Source organism: Culex pipiens, chromosome 2, assembly GCF_016801865.2.
Source record: "Culex pipiens pallens isolate TS chromosome 2, TS_CPP_V2, whole genome shotgun sequence".
In the NCBI taxonomy this organism is placed as follows: domain Eukaryota; kingdom Metazoa; phylum Arthropoda; class Insecta; order Diptera; family Culicidae; genus Culex; species Culex pipiens.
Window position 1 is genome coordinate 123545454 of NC_068938.1, and position 14955 is coordinate 123560408.

The following is a 14955-nucleotide window of genomic DNA, read 5'->3' on the forward strand; positions in this document are numbered from 1 at the left end:
ACAGAATTGCCTTAATATGCATACTAAACATCGCTACAGAAATTAAAACAAATAAACCAGAGAGAACTCTCTCGTGTTGTGTGTAGTGAAGATGATGCACTTGATGTTGATTCGAGTTTGATAACTTTGTGTACCCTCTCTGGCGCGTCAGAGCACAGTAGCGGAGTAGTTCTCTAGATTTTCGCAATTTTTGGGCGATTCTTAAATTTCATATATTTTTTATTTGAATGATGCATATTTCAGAAGACGCTTTTACTATCAGCTGATTTAAAACTTTTATATCGTTACTTTAACAAAATAAATAGTTTTAATAACGGTTGAATTGTGTTTTTCGGGTAAAATGTTACCACATTTAAATTTTTAGGTTTAATTTTTTTTAAACTCTTTTTGCGAAAACGTAGAGACTCTGCTCTGGAACATTGCAGTTTCGAGAGAAGTGTGCAATTTTTCCTTGTTGGTTTGCTCTCTGTTCACACTGCTCTGCTCAGCCTCGTAGACTGAGCAATAAATTCATTTGGAGTGATTTCTCGTGTCAGCAACGCGTTTGCTGGTGCTGCTGCTGGGACGGATTTTGCAATCCGTGCAATTCCTGTGTAGTGTGGTAGAACTCTAAACAGTGATAGTGAAAACTTTTTTTTCCAATCCTAAACCTATTTTAAGCGCTTTTAGAATTTAGTGCTATTTAGAGGACCGAACAGAAAGAAAAAGTTCCAGTTTTCGTTACGGCCTTTAAAACGAGAGAGTTTGGGCACTTTTGCGTGTGACTGATAACCTTCACGCGAGAAACGCTTTCCAATACGCTAGGGAAAAACAGGTGAGAAAAAGCTGGCTGCTGGACGACGACGACGCTGATTGATGTTTCGAGATAATAAAATTGATTTTTTCCCTTCCTGCCCTTTTACGTCGTCGTCGTCGTCGTCGCGCCTCCGTCGGAAGTGGAACAGCACATTAATCGAGGGGGGATATTTTTTATGTTGGCGCTGAATTGTGATTTTTTTTTGTTCTGCCTTGGAGCATGGCGATTGAATGATTGCAGAAATTATTAACTTTTGCAGACGTAATAGTTTAAATGTTACGGTGGTCATGGTGAAAAATGTCCGAAAAGGCAATTTGTTAAGTTTATTGAAATTTATTGGCAAATGAAAATTAGAAATCTAAATTAAAGAAAATACTTTGACGAAAATATGCTCAGCACAAGCCTTGTCTCGTTGAATCTCCTAACACAGCTATTTAAGAATTTATTGATCTGCTATTTTAACTTCGTTTCATTTTGCTGCTTGCACTTCATCAACTGGTGAATTTGGAGAAACGGGGCGAAAAGATTCAGTTTAATTTCACTTTGGATTGGGTTAGAGATTAGAGGACATCTAAGTCTACATAATGAGTGCATAGATTCAAAAAATAGAACAAAAGCACCAATATTCACTCTCCGTATCATCTCCCCAGTCGTCATTGAGGTAGGTTTAGGTGTTACACATGTAATCCTAGATGATTTTTGGTGTTATTTTAAGTCAAAATCTGAATTTTTGATAAAAGTGAAACTTAATAAAAAATAAGCTCTAGATTTTAACTAAACATATCTGATTCTTACTGAATTAGGACTCAAATTCGCAAATTTCTGTGATCCCATTTTAGTTAAAAAAAAGTTGTTGATTGCCTGTTTGAATACCAAATGCATTTTCTCAATGTTTCAAAAATTAAACAAAAACAAAAACCTTTTTTGTGATTCTACTATCTAAAGATTCAATTATCTAATGTGAAATTTTTCCGAGACCTTCGGATTATCAAGTTTAGACTTTGTTCTAGCTGAGCTGTATCTGAGAAGGGATTTTTGATCGATGTGGCGTTAGCGAGATCCGTTTTGCTGGTTTTGCTAAAAGTTTCACGGATCGTATTTATAAGATCGTACTAAACATTTGATAGCCGATTCTGCATGCACCGATTGCCCTAAGGGTTTCATGTTTTTTATATTGTATGAAAATTGATTAAAAAATGGGGTATTCAATTTTTAATCAAAGTATGCGTTGAGGATCAAAACATAGCCCTTGTAAAAATTTCAGCAAAATCGGAGCAGATTTGGCGAAAGTATAAAAAATATAATGAAAATTGATAATGTTTTAATTTCCCGTCGAAAATCACAGGAAACCGTCATTTTGTCATACAGCTTCGCCAAATCTGCACCAATTGTCAAAACAAGTGTCCACGTGGTTTATGGATGGTCCCTTAGTTGAAAATAACAACTTTTGAACTATTGTGGTCAAGACTATTGTGTACAGCAAATCCTGTTTTTGATTTCAAAAATGCATTTTGTTATACAGTATGTAAAAAAAGTATTTACACCCCTTGGGCACTATGCACATTTTGTGATAAAACATGTTAACTGTTCCATCCCCACCATCTAGCGCCCATCGCAGTAGGCTGCGCCTGTGGGTGGTGGAGAAAATTAAGTTCGGTTTCAACAACCACGCAAACCAGTACGAAATATATTCGCTCTTACGTTTTGTACTACACGTGTTTCATTCGTTTCCGGACACATCAATTTGGCGACGAGGAAAAACCGGAAGCATGGCGGAACTACAACAGGCGATCCTCAAGATTACGGAATTGCTGCAGAAGATGGCGGCAGCACCAGATAACTCCGAGCAGATCCTGGAGTCGCTGGCCACCAACATCAGCGAGTTTTCTTTCGACGAAGAGAACGGTGTCACTTTCGACAAGTGGTTCCGGCGTTACGAGGACATGTTCAAGGAGGACGCGTCCAAGCTAAAGGAGGAGGCGAAAGTGCGACTTTTGCTCCGGAAGTTGGACACCACCGCACACAGCCGCTATTGTAACTACATCCTGCCCAAGCTTCCAAGTGCCGTCAAGTTCGACGACACCGTGGCCACGCTACGGAAAATTTTCGGCTCCCACACCTCCATCTTCCACAAACGCTACCAGTGTCTCCAGCTGGCCAAGTCGGAGGCGGAGGATATCATCACCTACGGAGGTAAGGTGAACCGGGCGTGTGAGGACTTTGAGTTCCAAAAGGTGAAGATTGACCAATTCAAATGCCTCATCTTCATCTGCGGTCTTAAGTCACCTCGATACGCCGATGTTCGGGCAAGACTCCTTTCCCGGATCGAAGCGGAGACCGCCGAAAACCCTGTGACGCTCCAAACCCTGATCGACGAGTTTCAGCGCCTCGTCAATCTCAAGGCGGACACGACGCTGGTCGAGCGGCCATCAAGCTCGAAACCAGCAGTCCACGCGGTCCAGGAGAAGCGAAGCGGTCCCCAGCAGCAGCGTCCGGCGAAAACCGAAGGCAAGTTACCCCGAACCCCCTGCTGGCAATGCGGCCAAATGCACTTTGTCCGGGACTGTCCGTTTTCGGGGCATTTGTGCAAGGCATGCAACCGAGTTGGCCACAAGGAAGGCTATTGCAGCTGCGTTTCCAAGCCTTCCAGCAGCTCTTCCAAGCCGGATCATTCCGTGGAGGAGAAGGAAAAGCAGGCGAAGAAGCAGCAGAAAGCCAAGTCGCGAGGAATTTTCGTCAACCACGTGGCTGCCAATCGCAGCAGGCGTAAGTACTTGCCGATCACCATCAACGGCGTTGCTACGCAACTGCAGCTCGACACAGCCAGCGACATAACGGTGGTTGCCAAGGCAACGTGGCGCAAGCTAGGACAGCCATGTTTGCAGCCATCCTCCATTCAAGCAATCAACGCGTCCGGCCAGCCGCTCGGGCTTGTCGGCGAGTTCGTGTGTGACGTCACTCTCAACGGCAGAACGGAGCGCAGCAGATGCTTCGTGACGTCATCGCCTGGACTCAACCTTCTGGGAATCGAATGGATCGAGCTCTTTGAGTTGTGGTCCGTGCCGATCGATTCCATTTGCAACGTCGTCGAGGTCAAGTCGGTGGAGGAGCAGCTCCAAGAGCTTCGAGCCAACCACGCGGCCGTTTTCGACGATTCCCTGGGACACTGCACCAAGACGAAGGTAAAGCTTTATCTCAAACCTAACGCCAAGCCCGTCTTTTGTCCCAAAAGACCAGTTCCGTTCAACACCATTTCCCTGGTCGACGACGAGCTCAATCGCCTCCAATCTCTGGGAATCATCACACCTGTTGAATTCTCGGAGTGGGCAGCTCCGATCGTCGCTGTGCGCAAGCCGAACGGACGAGTTCGCATCTGTGCGGATTTCTCAACTGGTCTGAACGAAGCATTGGAAGCCAACCACTACCCGCTGCCAACACCGGAGGAAATTTTTGCGCAGCTGTCTGGCAGTTCCATCTTCAGCATCATCGACCTCTCCGATGCGTACCTTCAGCTCGAAGTTGATGACGACTCCAAGAAGCTCCTCACCATCAATACGCATCGAGGTCTTTTCCAGTACAATCGCCTCACTCCGGGGGTGAAGTCAGCGCCGGGAGCTTACCAAAGCCTCCTGGACGGAATGATTGCGGGCATACCTGGCGTCCGCACCTTCATGGACGACGTCATCGTGTTCGGACCAGACCGGAAATCGCACGCATCTTCACTCAAGCAGTTGCTCCAACGTCTCAAGGAGTACGGGTTCCACGTCAAGGCCGAGAAATGCAGTTTCTTCCAGCTGCAAATTCGGTATCTGGGACACATCGTGGACAGTCGAGGCATCCGCCCCGATCCCGAGAAGCTGAGGACGATTGCCGCCATTCCCGCACCAACCAACGTGTCCGAACTGCGATCGTTCCTGGGCGCGGTGAACTTCTACGGAAGATTCGTGCGCAACCTTCACGAGCTACGCCGCCCAATGGACCAGCTGCTCAAGAAGGACACCAAGTGGCGTTGGACATCCGAGTGCCAGCAGGCGTTCGAGAAGTTCAAGGAGGTGCTCCAGTCAAGCCTGCTACTAACTCACTACGATCCGAAGCTGCCGATCATCGTAGCCGCGGACGCGTCGAGCACCGGCATCGGGGCCGTCATACTCCACCAGTTCCCTGATGGCTCACTCAAGGCAGTTCAACACGCGTCAAGGTCGCTCACACCCGCTGAGCGCAACTACGGACAACCTGAAAAGGAAGCGCTCGCGTTAGTATATGCGGTAACGAAGTTCCACAAGTACCTGCTGGGACGACCCTTCACACTGCAAACTGACCACAAGCCGCTCCTGTCCATCTTCGGCTCGAAGAAGGGAATTCCACTGCACACCGCGAATCGCCTCCAACGCTGGGCACTCACGATGCTGAACTACGATTTCGAGATCCAGCATGTGTCCACGAGCGACTTCGGTTGTGCCGACATGTTGTCTCGGCTCATCGACCGTACCATCCAACCGGAAGAGGAGTACGTCGTGGCAGCACTCACGCTCGAAGAGGACCTGGTAAGCATAATCGCAGACACAATCGACAAAGTGCCGGTCTCTTTCGCAGCTCTCCAAAAAGCCACTGCGACGAACGCCACACTCCAGGCCGTGGTCAAGTACATCCGCGACGGATGGCCAAGCAGCGCGGGAACGGCCACCAACTCCGAGGTTCTTCCCTACTTCCGCCGACGGGAATCGCTCAGTCTTGTCGACGGCTGCGTGATGTTCCACGACCGAGTGGTGGTTCCGAACCAGTTCCGGTCCCAGATTTTGCGACAGTTCCACCGTGGACATCCTGGAATGGTCCGCATGAAGGCGATTGCGCGCAGTTTCGTCTACTGGCCCGGACTAGACAACGAAATAGAGGATTTCGTTAAGCGATGCAACCCTTGCTCCATCGCTGGAAAAGCACCCACCAAAACGTGCTTAGAATCGTGGCCAACTCCAAGCAAGCCGTGGTCCCGGATCCACATCGACTACGCCGGTCCCGTGGATGGCGTGTACTTCCTGGTGGTGGTCGACCCATTCACCAAATGGCCCGAAGTGTACGCAACTCGAACGATGACAGCGAAGACGACCATCAAGCTGCTGACCCAGTCATTCGCTACGTTCGGTATTCCGGAGGTTATTGTTTCCGACAACGGAACCCAGTTTACTGGCCACGAGTTCAAGGAGTTCTGCACCAAGCTGGGAATTCGCCACCTTCGAACCGCTCCGTTCCACCCACAATCAAACGGATCGGCGGAACGATTTGTGGACACGTTGAAGAGGAGCCTTCGCAAAATTCGCGCGGGGGGAGAAACCCTGGAGGAAGCACTGCAGACGCTTTTGCAAGTGTACCGCTCGACCCCAACCAGCGATCTCGATGGCAAGTCTCCGGCGGAAGTGATGTTCGGCCGGCCAGTTCGGACCATTTCTGCTCTCCTTCAACCGACCAAGGACAATTCGCCAAGCACCAGCGCTAGGGCGGAGAAGCAGAACGACACTTTTAACAAAAAGCACGGCGCGATCCAACGGATTTTCAAGCATGGCGATGCCGTCTTCGCGCAGGTCCATCGTGCCAACTCCTGGCAGTGGGAGGCTGGTACCGTGATCGAGAAGATCGGCAGAGTCAACTACAACATATTCCTCGACGACCGCCGACGCTTGATCCGTTCGCACGCAAACCAGTTGAAGACACGAGTTCCCGAGACCACAGCCTCGCCAGAGCCGACGCCGCTCTCGATCTTTTTCGACGGTTTTGGATTGGCCGATGCGGTAGCAGCACCAGTGCCTGCAACTCCAGTGCCAGTTCCTGTTCCAGTTGACGACAGCGATCCGGAATTCTCGGACGACGACTCTGAAGAATCTGACGATCAGGAGCAATCCGGTTCATCCGAAGCAGAGTTCGAGGACGCAGCTGTAGAACCACCGGCACCTGCCGCTCTTCCGGCGGAACGAGCTTCTGGAGGACAAGGACATCCGGTACCTGAAGCACCTCAAGGCGCGCCAGCTGGTGGAGGACGAGGACAACGCGCAATCAAGCTTCCAGGAAGATTTTCCAACTTCTGGATGAAATAAGGGGGGAGATGTTCCATCCCCACCATCTAGCGCCCATCGCAGTAGGCTGCGCCTGTGGGTGGTGGAGAAAATTAAGTTCGGTTTCAACAACCACGCAAACCAGTACGAAATATATTCGCTCTTACGTTTTGTACTACACGTGTTTCATTCGTTTCCGGACACATCATTAACAATTTAAAGTTTGACAGAAACCTAGTACTACGTTTTGTTCAGAAACACATGCCGAACATTTTGCTACAAAAATCTCATGAAAAGATGATTTCTATAAAAAGTTCTATAACAAATACTATTACAAAAATAAAAAAAAGTGCAAAAAATTTTTGTACACCTTTCGAAAAATGAACATCAATAAAGTTATTTGTTTACAAATCACCATAAATCCAGTCTCCTAACTCCAAATAGGCATTCTGAGTGATTAAAAAAATATTGTTGATTGAATATAAAGTTTACTAACTACTTAGTATAAAAGTTTATATAACTCTGGAAATTCTATATAAAACTTATCTAAACTTAATTTTGCAAACTTTTAATTCAACTGAATGTCAATATATTACCATAGAATTGCTAAATAAACATTTTGGAGTGGGTATAACACCGTTTTGGGGGTCTTTGTATCGATAGAATAGATTTTTCGTTGGAATTTCGTACCAACCCGGAATTACGTCGTCGGAAAATCCGCCGGCATACGAACCGGTCCACGTTTCACAATCAACCTAAGTGGCATCGGTAAGGGCATAAAATTTCGAATCTTTTGATACCCAAACCTCTATGTTTTCTTTAAAACCCACGTTTTTGAATATGGTTTATGGTGATTTGTCAACAAATAAATTTATTTATGTTAATTTTTCGAAAGGTGTACAAACTTTTTGTGCACCTTTTTTGATTTTTGTAATGGTATTTGTTATAGAACTTTTTACAGAAATCTTCTTTTCATGAGCTTTTTGCAGCAAAATTTTTGGCATGAGTTTCTGAACGAAATGAAGTACTAGGTTTCTGTCGAGGTTTCTGTCAACATTAAATTGTTTAGGTTTAGATGTTTCATCACAATCTGTGCATAGTGCCGTGCCCAAGGGGTGTAAATACTTTTTTTACATACTGTAAATATAATACGCAATCTATATCTATAAAAAATTACGATGGTTTTGTTCGAACGCGCATAAGTTGATAACGGAAAGTCGGAACGGAGCGCTCTTTGCTGCGTTGGGTTTGTATAAGCCCAAGGAAGGTTCTTACGCTGAAGAGTGACAACTTTGGCCACTCCGGAACCGATTCCGGAAGATCTGCAGATTGTATGGGAAATGTTGCGTAAAATCAAATTTTGATCACAGGAGGCTAAAAACGTCAAGAAGTGGAAAAATGACAAGACGAAGTTTGTCGGGGTTAGCTTGTAAAGTATAAATGCCGAATTTACCGACCACGCAAGGTTTTTCGAAAAAAATGCAAAAATCGTAAGAACTTTGAGACTTTGCCAAAAATGAAGGGGTGGTCAAGTTTGGCTGAAATTCAGGATTCTTGTGAAATTACTCATAGGCAATCAACTATTCAAATTTGACTAAAATTGGGTCGCAGAGCTCGAATTTGATGTAAAAAGTATGTAATTTTTGTTTCATGAAACTATAACCGTAAACTGGGGTCAATTGGGACACATGGGGCGAATTGGGACAGCAGTTTTAACCATGTTGGAGCACAATATTTTGATTTTCCTGGTTGGTTTCGGTTAAAACAGACTCAGACCAACAAAATGTGTACATCCATTTCCAAATATGAAAGCTTTAAGTGCTCTAAAAACTGCTGTCCCTATTCAGACTGAAGTCCCGATTCGCCCCAGATTACGGTATCCAAAGTCCAAACAAACCTCCGAAAATGGAACTTTGAGTAACCGAAGTTCGGCTAATCAAGTCTGAACTTTTTTAAACTTTTTAGACTGGTACAAATATAAAAAAAAAAGTTTTGATGATGATTGCAAAACAACAGAACAGAATTCATTTTTAAACATTTTGTTCAGTCAATTATTGAAAATATGACTTTTCATATATTTTTATTTTTTTGAAAAAATAAAGAAAAATCAATGGAAATATAAGTCTAATCAACTGAAAACAATCTAAAATGCCTTTTCTGCATTGATAATCATATTTAGCATGTTTGGGCTCGTTTTAAAATATTTTGAACTTTTATGAAATAACAATGTACAGCACCGTAAAAACTATTTTTTCTCGCAAACAAAAATTTTCTTCAATATTTAGAAATTGTGGAAACTTATGATTGCAAAACAACAGGACAGGTGTATAATGCATTTTAAAACATTTGATTCAAATGTTGAAACCGTGCCTTATTTAATTTTTTTTATACCTTTTTTTTGCCCCCTATCGACTTTAATCAGAGTCGAGGGATATAAACTTCAAAAAATATTTGCATCGGACACAATAGAGCTTTATGACGTTTCGCGTACGCACACTAGTGCACCATTTGGTTTTGCTGGCTGACAAAATTTAACCTCACTTTTTTTTCGTGTACGTACACGCAATACATACGCACGTAGAATGCTCTATAGGCAATCATCTATTAATTTAAACCGAACCTTGGATAATCGACTCTGGACTGTATCTTGACAAATTTGGTAATATTCTGCAAACTTTACTTCCGTACTTTTATTTAAATCACTATTTTCTGGACGATTAATACAGAAATTTTATATAATTGCATGGCGTTTGCGTTTGTTCTAACTATTAACTGCAAAATATTTACTGTTGAATTAAACTTGCAAAACTCACAACGAAAACGAGATCCAAAGCTTTTTTTTTTGAGTGCCATATATGCTTTGTTTCTCACGATCTCCATCTTTCGATATTTTCCATCTAATTTCAGCGTTCTAGTAATCGCTAGTAGTAGCACGTGTGCAACGGACACCTTCAAAGACTGTTGAATAGTAAAAGCACAAATAAAGAGCAGATTTTAACCGGCACAAGAATGCGCGTCGAAATGAATCTGGACATCCAGGAGACGGGCTGCCTGCGGGACGACATCGATAGTCGCATCGCGGAGTTCAAACAGGATCCGGAAAAAATGAGCGAACTAGGTGGGTTCGTAGACGAGGTGCTCAACGAGGCTCAGAAAAGCGCCGAAGATAAGCTCCAAGATAAGTCGGTACGTGAGATGCACTCAACTCAACTATACTGAATCGGTTTTCTAAGTGGGGTTTTCTTTTTTCTCTTTTTCACTTGCAGGCGGATGATAGACCTAGGAATGGTATGTATTAGAGCACAGCGCGCGATGCACTCTTAATGATAGTGTGTGATGACTTTGATGTTTTAATTAAGTGATGCGCGTTGGATCTAACGAATGCTTCCGAAAGGCATCAATTATGACACTGTGCCCCGTGCTATAGAAGATGCATCGTAAACTATAGAGTGGGTGTATAATTTGCTCGACAGGTGGAAATGATACTCTCGCCAAAATGATTCGGCAACTATCAAGTATAAATTCGAAACAATTGGCTCGTTGATGGTTATTTCCTTCCTTTTTGGCGACTTTTGCCATGGGTACTAAAAGGAAAAAAATCTTTCCAAACTAACTATTCAGCGATGAATAGACAAGATGGAACGGTTTACGTTTGTGATACTGGTGTTATTTTTGAAGCTGCTCGGACCCAGTGATGGAGCGGTGAGTATTTTGTGAAATCTGTGAAAAATCGAACGACTGCTTGAATCCTAAAACGTGATTTAGATGACGATGAAGCAGCTCAAAAATTCACTGGAAATGATGCGAAAGGCTTGTGCGCCAAAATTTAAAGTGGATGATGGTATGTTCAGTCGCTGATATTTTTTAACATAAAGAAGATTAACCATTTTTGTTGTAATTTTAGCAAGCTTGAACGAATTGACAGCAGGAAATTTCCGATCCGATCCCGACCCCGAACTCAAATGCTACACGGTGTGCATAGCACAGATGGCAGGAACGGTAAGCAATTGGATCCTAAAATATAGCTTAAATGGGTGATATTATTGTTCACAACAATGAGTTTATTTTTTCTGAGTACAATGACACTTTGTACGACCGCAAAGGATTTAAAATGAATGTTTGAATAAATTAAAAAAAAAAAACTTTGCGTCCCTTCTTGACAGAAGGCATCCTACATGACAGCTTGGGGACCATAGTTGATACATCGTAAAATGTTGCTTTGCAAATTTTTTTTTTTTTTTGCTATAAAAAGAAAAAAATGTGATCAGATATGGTTTTCAATCGCGTTTTTTAACGTTGTACAAAATTTACACAAATTAAATTAAAATTTTCCTGTTTTGTTTTGGGTTCTTATGGAAAATTATGAAGAAAACAACTAAATCTTGTTCAAATCAGTTTCAAATAATGTATCAAAGTTTTGAAGAATCATCTTTTTCATTTTAAATTGTTAACTTTTTTTTATTCCAGTTGACCAAAAAAGGCGAAATAAGCCTGTCGAAAACAACGGCACAGATCGACGCCATGCTTCCGAATGAAATGAAACCGTTTGCGAAAGAAGCCATGACCGCCTGCAAAGATGCACGTATGTACTTCTGTTGGCACTATGCAACCGCCACACATTAATTTTATTTTAAAATATTTTCAGAGGCTGGATACAAGGAAACTTGCGATAAGATTTACTACTCGGTAAAATGCGTTGCAGAGTTCAACAAAGACGCCTTTTTGTTCCCATAAAACTGATGATGACCCGGCTAATGATCGATGACCTTCTTCAAACATAAATTTGTGGGCAGGCTCTTCAATGTTTTTATCTAGTTTTTCACCTTGAAATGTATTGTTTGTAATTGTTGTTAGTACTTAAATAAATGCCACACACACAACTGCGTAATCTGAGAATTTTCCAATCTATCTAAAGGTTTTCCATGAAAATGTTTGTTTCTATAATAACATAATTTTCATTTTCGTATTTCTAATCTAATCTAATCTAATCTAATCTAATCAGACCCTAGCGCAGCCAATCTTTCGAAGGAATCCTGGAGAGTGCCTTAGGTTAGATGACGCCTAGCACTCTTCTTGTCATTTATTAACATTTGTAGTGCGCCATTGCATTAGAATGCATTGAAACATCACAAGCGTTAAAGCGGCCAGGCCTACTGCGTAAAGCCGTATCGCAGAGATGACTCGTAATTGGGTTGAGTTTGAGCACTGAGTGTTCGAACAACAACACAATTCTGAATCGACAGGGGAGGAAGAAGCGTGGGGACACACCACCATACGCTCCGAGATTTGGTTGTATTCGTTGGGAGCACCATGCTAAGATGGTTTGGTACTCCGGGACTCTCTGGGATGGGACATTGTATTTCCACGAATGCCCTGGACACTATTTGCCGTGGTTATAGCGCCACAACTCGCTCTCTGTAACAGTATTCCTGATTCCAGTCCACGCTCACCAAGTCGTCATGGCCTAGTGGTTAGCATTTTTGCTTACCAATCCAAAGGACGGGGGATCGAACCCCGCCTAGAGCGACTTTGATTTTTCGTTCATATTCATCATTTCAAATTTATGTGTTCTTAACTTTCTCGTTGGGAGCAGATGGGAATCGAACCCAGAACCATACAAAGCGAACACCGTAACCAGTCAGCCACGGCCGCTCACATAATTTTCATTTTCGTATTTCAGGTAATAAACTTTTAAGTGGACTGAAACAGCACCGGGTCGTCACGCGAACACGTGGCATCGTGCTAAGAATATTCGAAGCCATTTGCAACTGCACCAACTCGGCAACACTACCCAGGCCTGCCGCGGGAGCTGCACCAACTAACGCTAATGCTACCGCTTCGACAGAATCCGGCAAATAAGTCGTCGTCGTCGTCGTCTTCGTAAAATGGTCACTTTTGAATAATGCAGGGCACTATAATAAACCCCGACCCCGACAGTATATAGGTAGCGCGTAGATCTCGTAATTTCATAGCAACTTGCAGTCTATGAAAAGTGTAATATCGTAAAACATTTTGAACCCTAAAGCTCCACAAAATTCCACATGCAGTAACTGTTGGGTGTTGAACATTGTAACGAATTGTTAAATGTGCATCCCAAGTGTTTCTATAATAATGAGAAACATGATACGTATAATGTGTAACATTAATATCAATCAAAAGTCCACCTACAAAGAATCGTTTCAGAGGAATCTTTACACATTTCTATTGTTTTGTTTGGACAACCTTTAAACAGATCGCCATTTTTGGCTTTTACATATTTACGTTTTAATAAAGTGCTTAACCATCTACACCTTTACAAATGACTGGGAAAAAACGTATACTCCGGCTAAACACAATCAAAACGATTCAAAAATCTGGTTTCAAAGAACCCATAAAAAATGTCCAATTCTACAGATTAGAAAATTTAGAAACAATAATTTTTCGATCTTCCAATGAGTTGTCTCGGTTAATTTGTAAAACTAGATTTCTTGACAATCAAAATTACAAAGCAATATCAAATGTTTATGAGTTTTACTAGAACATGTTGCTCATTTATACTTCGTTCAATGAAACCAAATAGAGATGTTTTGATTCACTACAGCTGCATCTGATGTTGTCACTTCAATTGAAATTGTTTGTTAATCTTCTTGCGATAACAGCAAACGCAAGTCGGCTTATTTAATTGATCTCATGATTGGATAATTTTTCGAAAACCTTAAAACATGCACTAGAATAACGTAATTCCACCGACAAGATTGGTATGTTTTGCTCTTCAGATGAAGTAAGCCTGGTTTCAGCTACATACTCTTTGTTCATTGTTAATTATCGTTGGCATATTAAGCGACTTGAACCACAATGTGAGCGTTATATGTAGATGTATTAATCGGTGCAATAAAGAATAATACAATTTCTGTACAATGTAACTTAGTTGGCCATTTATTGCTACGTAGTGACATATCACCTTCCTATTCAACTTTATTAATATTAACTTTGTTTTTCACTCTTTCGTGGCAATTGCATCAATAGAGTTATCTACCTCATTGACCTCAAATCATGATTTGACTTTTTAAGAGCTAGCGCTCAGCCTTTGAATTCTAAATTGTATTTAGAGGAAATATATCAATTTAATAAGCTTTTCGACCTATTCTCATCACTTGTGCAGTTTTCCGCTATTCAAACAAAATGTTCAGATACATTTATAATAGAGTGTTGCTTGCTAACTTTTATTTGAGCGAATTATTACTTTAGAATAGTTAAACACACTTTACTTTTATTCAATTTTTTTTTATTGAGAAAGCTGTACTGCCGCTCAAAGCAAGTCCGTCCCATATGTAATTTCGAGCTAATGATGCAGTTTGATTCAAAGCCATGTATTTTGTTCAAGAAATCCTTTGAAAATCCCAGTATCAGTTTTGGTTCAATATAACGTGAAGAATTCCATCATTGCTATGATTTTTCGTTCAAAGACATAATATTTTGACAAAATTCCTTCTACAAGTTGTTTAGAATACTGCCCTACACATGCTGATTCTTTTTGGTAACGATTATCCCATTCCTTGCGAAGTTATGGAAATCGTCATTAATCAATGATTGCCAACTAGGACGTCAATGACTGTACCACAAAATTATATAAATTTTGAAGCACAATTGATTTAGATCAAAAATTCCTTCAATGGCTTCAAGAAGGCAACAACCGGCACATGCTGATTCATTTTGGTGCAGAAATTCGTTAAATTTAATGAGATAGGTACCGAGCATTTTAGAGTGATGATCAATTTTCTTCGAAAATGATCAACGGCTTCACCATAAGGCAGAAATAAAAAATAATAAGCGACTTTCTTCAGTATTTCTGGATTCCATTAACACGTTGAACATCGCCTACTCAGATAGCTGTTATAATTTTGTTGATTTTATTTTACAGAATCATTAAAAATAAGTTCATCTTGTGAATTGCAATTAAATCCAGAAATTTTGTAGAACGTCACTTCTATTACAGTCCAGACTCGATTATCTCGAAGGCCTTGGCAAAATTCAACATCGGATAATCGAATTACAAAAAAAAAATTCGTTGTCTTATTTTTTATTGTCGAGATTAAGAATACCCCTGAACTTCTCTAAAGTGATTAGGAGTTGATA

At 42.0% G+C, this 14955-nt stretch overlaps 3 protein-coding genes across 4 annotated transcripts; all 3 read left to right on the plus strand.

Moving 5' to 3' along the window:
* The first annotated feature begins 475 nt into the window (after window positions 1-475).
* Window positions 476-13744, plus strand: LOC120416619 (uncharacterized). Of its 2 annotated transcripts, none has more exons than XM_039578419.2 (4): window positions 476-814; window positions 9748-10026; window positions 10107-10128; window positions 12521-13744. In XM_039578419.2, the coding sequence occupies exons 2-4, from the start codon at window positions 9850-9852 to the stop codon at window positions 12697-12699; spliced, it is 378 nt and encodes a 125-aa protein (XP_039434353.1). In that variant the 5' UTR covers window positions 476-814; window positions 9748-9849; the 3' UTR covers window positions 12700-13744. The 2 variants fall into 2 exon arrangements, with proteins under 2 accessions (XP_039434353.1, XP_039434354.1); XM_039578420.2 differs by lacking the exon at window positions 476-814 and adding an exon at window positions 1307-1457.
* LOC120416632 (uncharacterized protein K02A2.6-like) lies at window positions 1468-9805 on the plus strand. Its single transcript, XM_039578439.2, has one exon. The coding sequence runs from the start codon at window positions 2374-2376 to the stop codon at window positions 6880-6882; it is 4509 nt and encodes a 1502-aa protein (XP_039434373.2). The 5' UTR covers window positions 1468-2373; the 3' UTR covers window positions 6883-9805.
* On the plus strand, window positions 10143-11720 carry LOC120416618 (general odorant-binding protein lush). The gene is made up of 5 exons (XM_039578418.2): window positions 10143-10542; window positions 10606-10681; window positions 10745-10839; window positions 11308-11422; window positions 11486-11720. Exons 1-5 carry the CDS (start codon window positions 10477-10479, stop codon window positions 11572-11574), a joined length of 441 nt encoding a protein of 146 aa, XP_039434352.1. The 5' UTR covers window positions 10143-10476; the 3' UTR covers window positions 11575-11720.
* Window positions 13745-14955: the final 1211 nt, after the last annotated feature.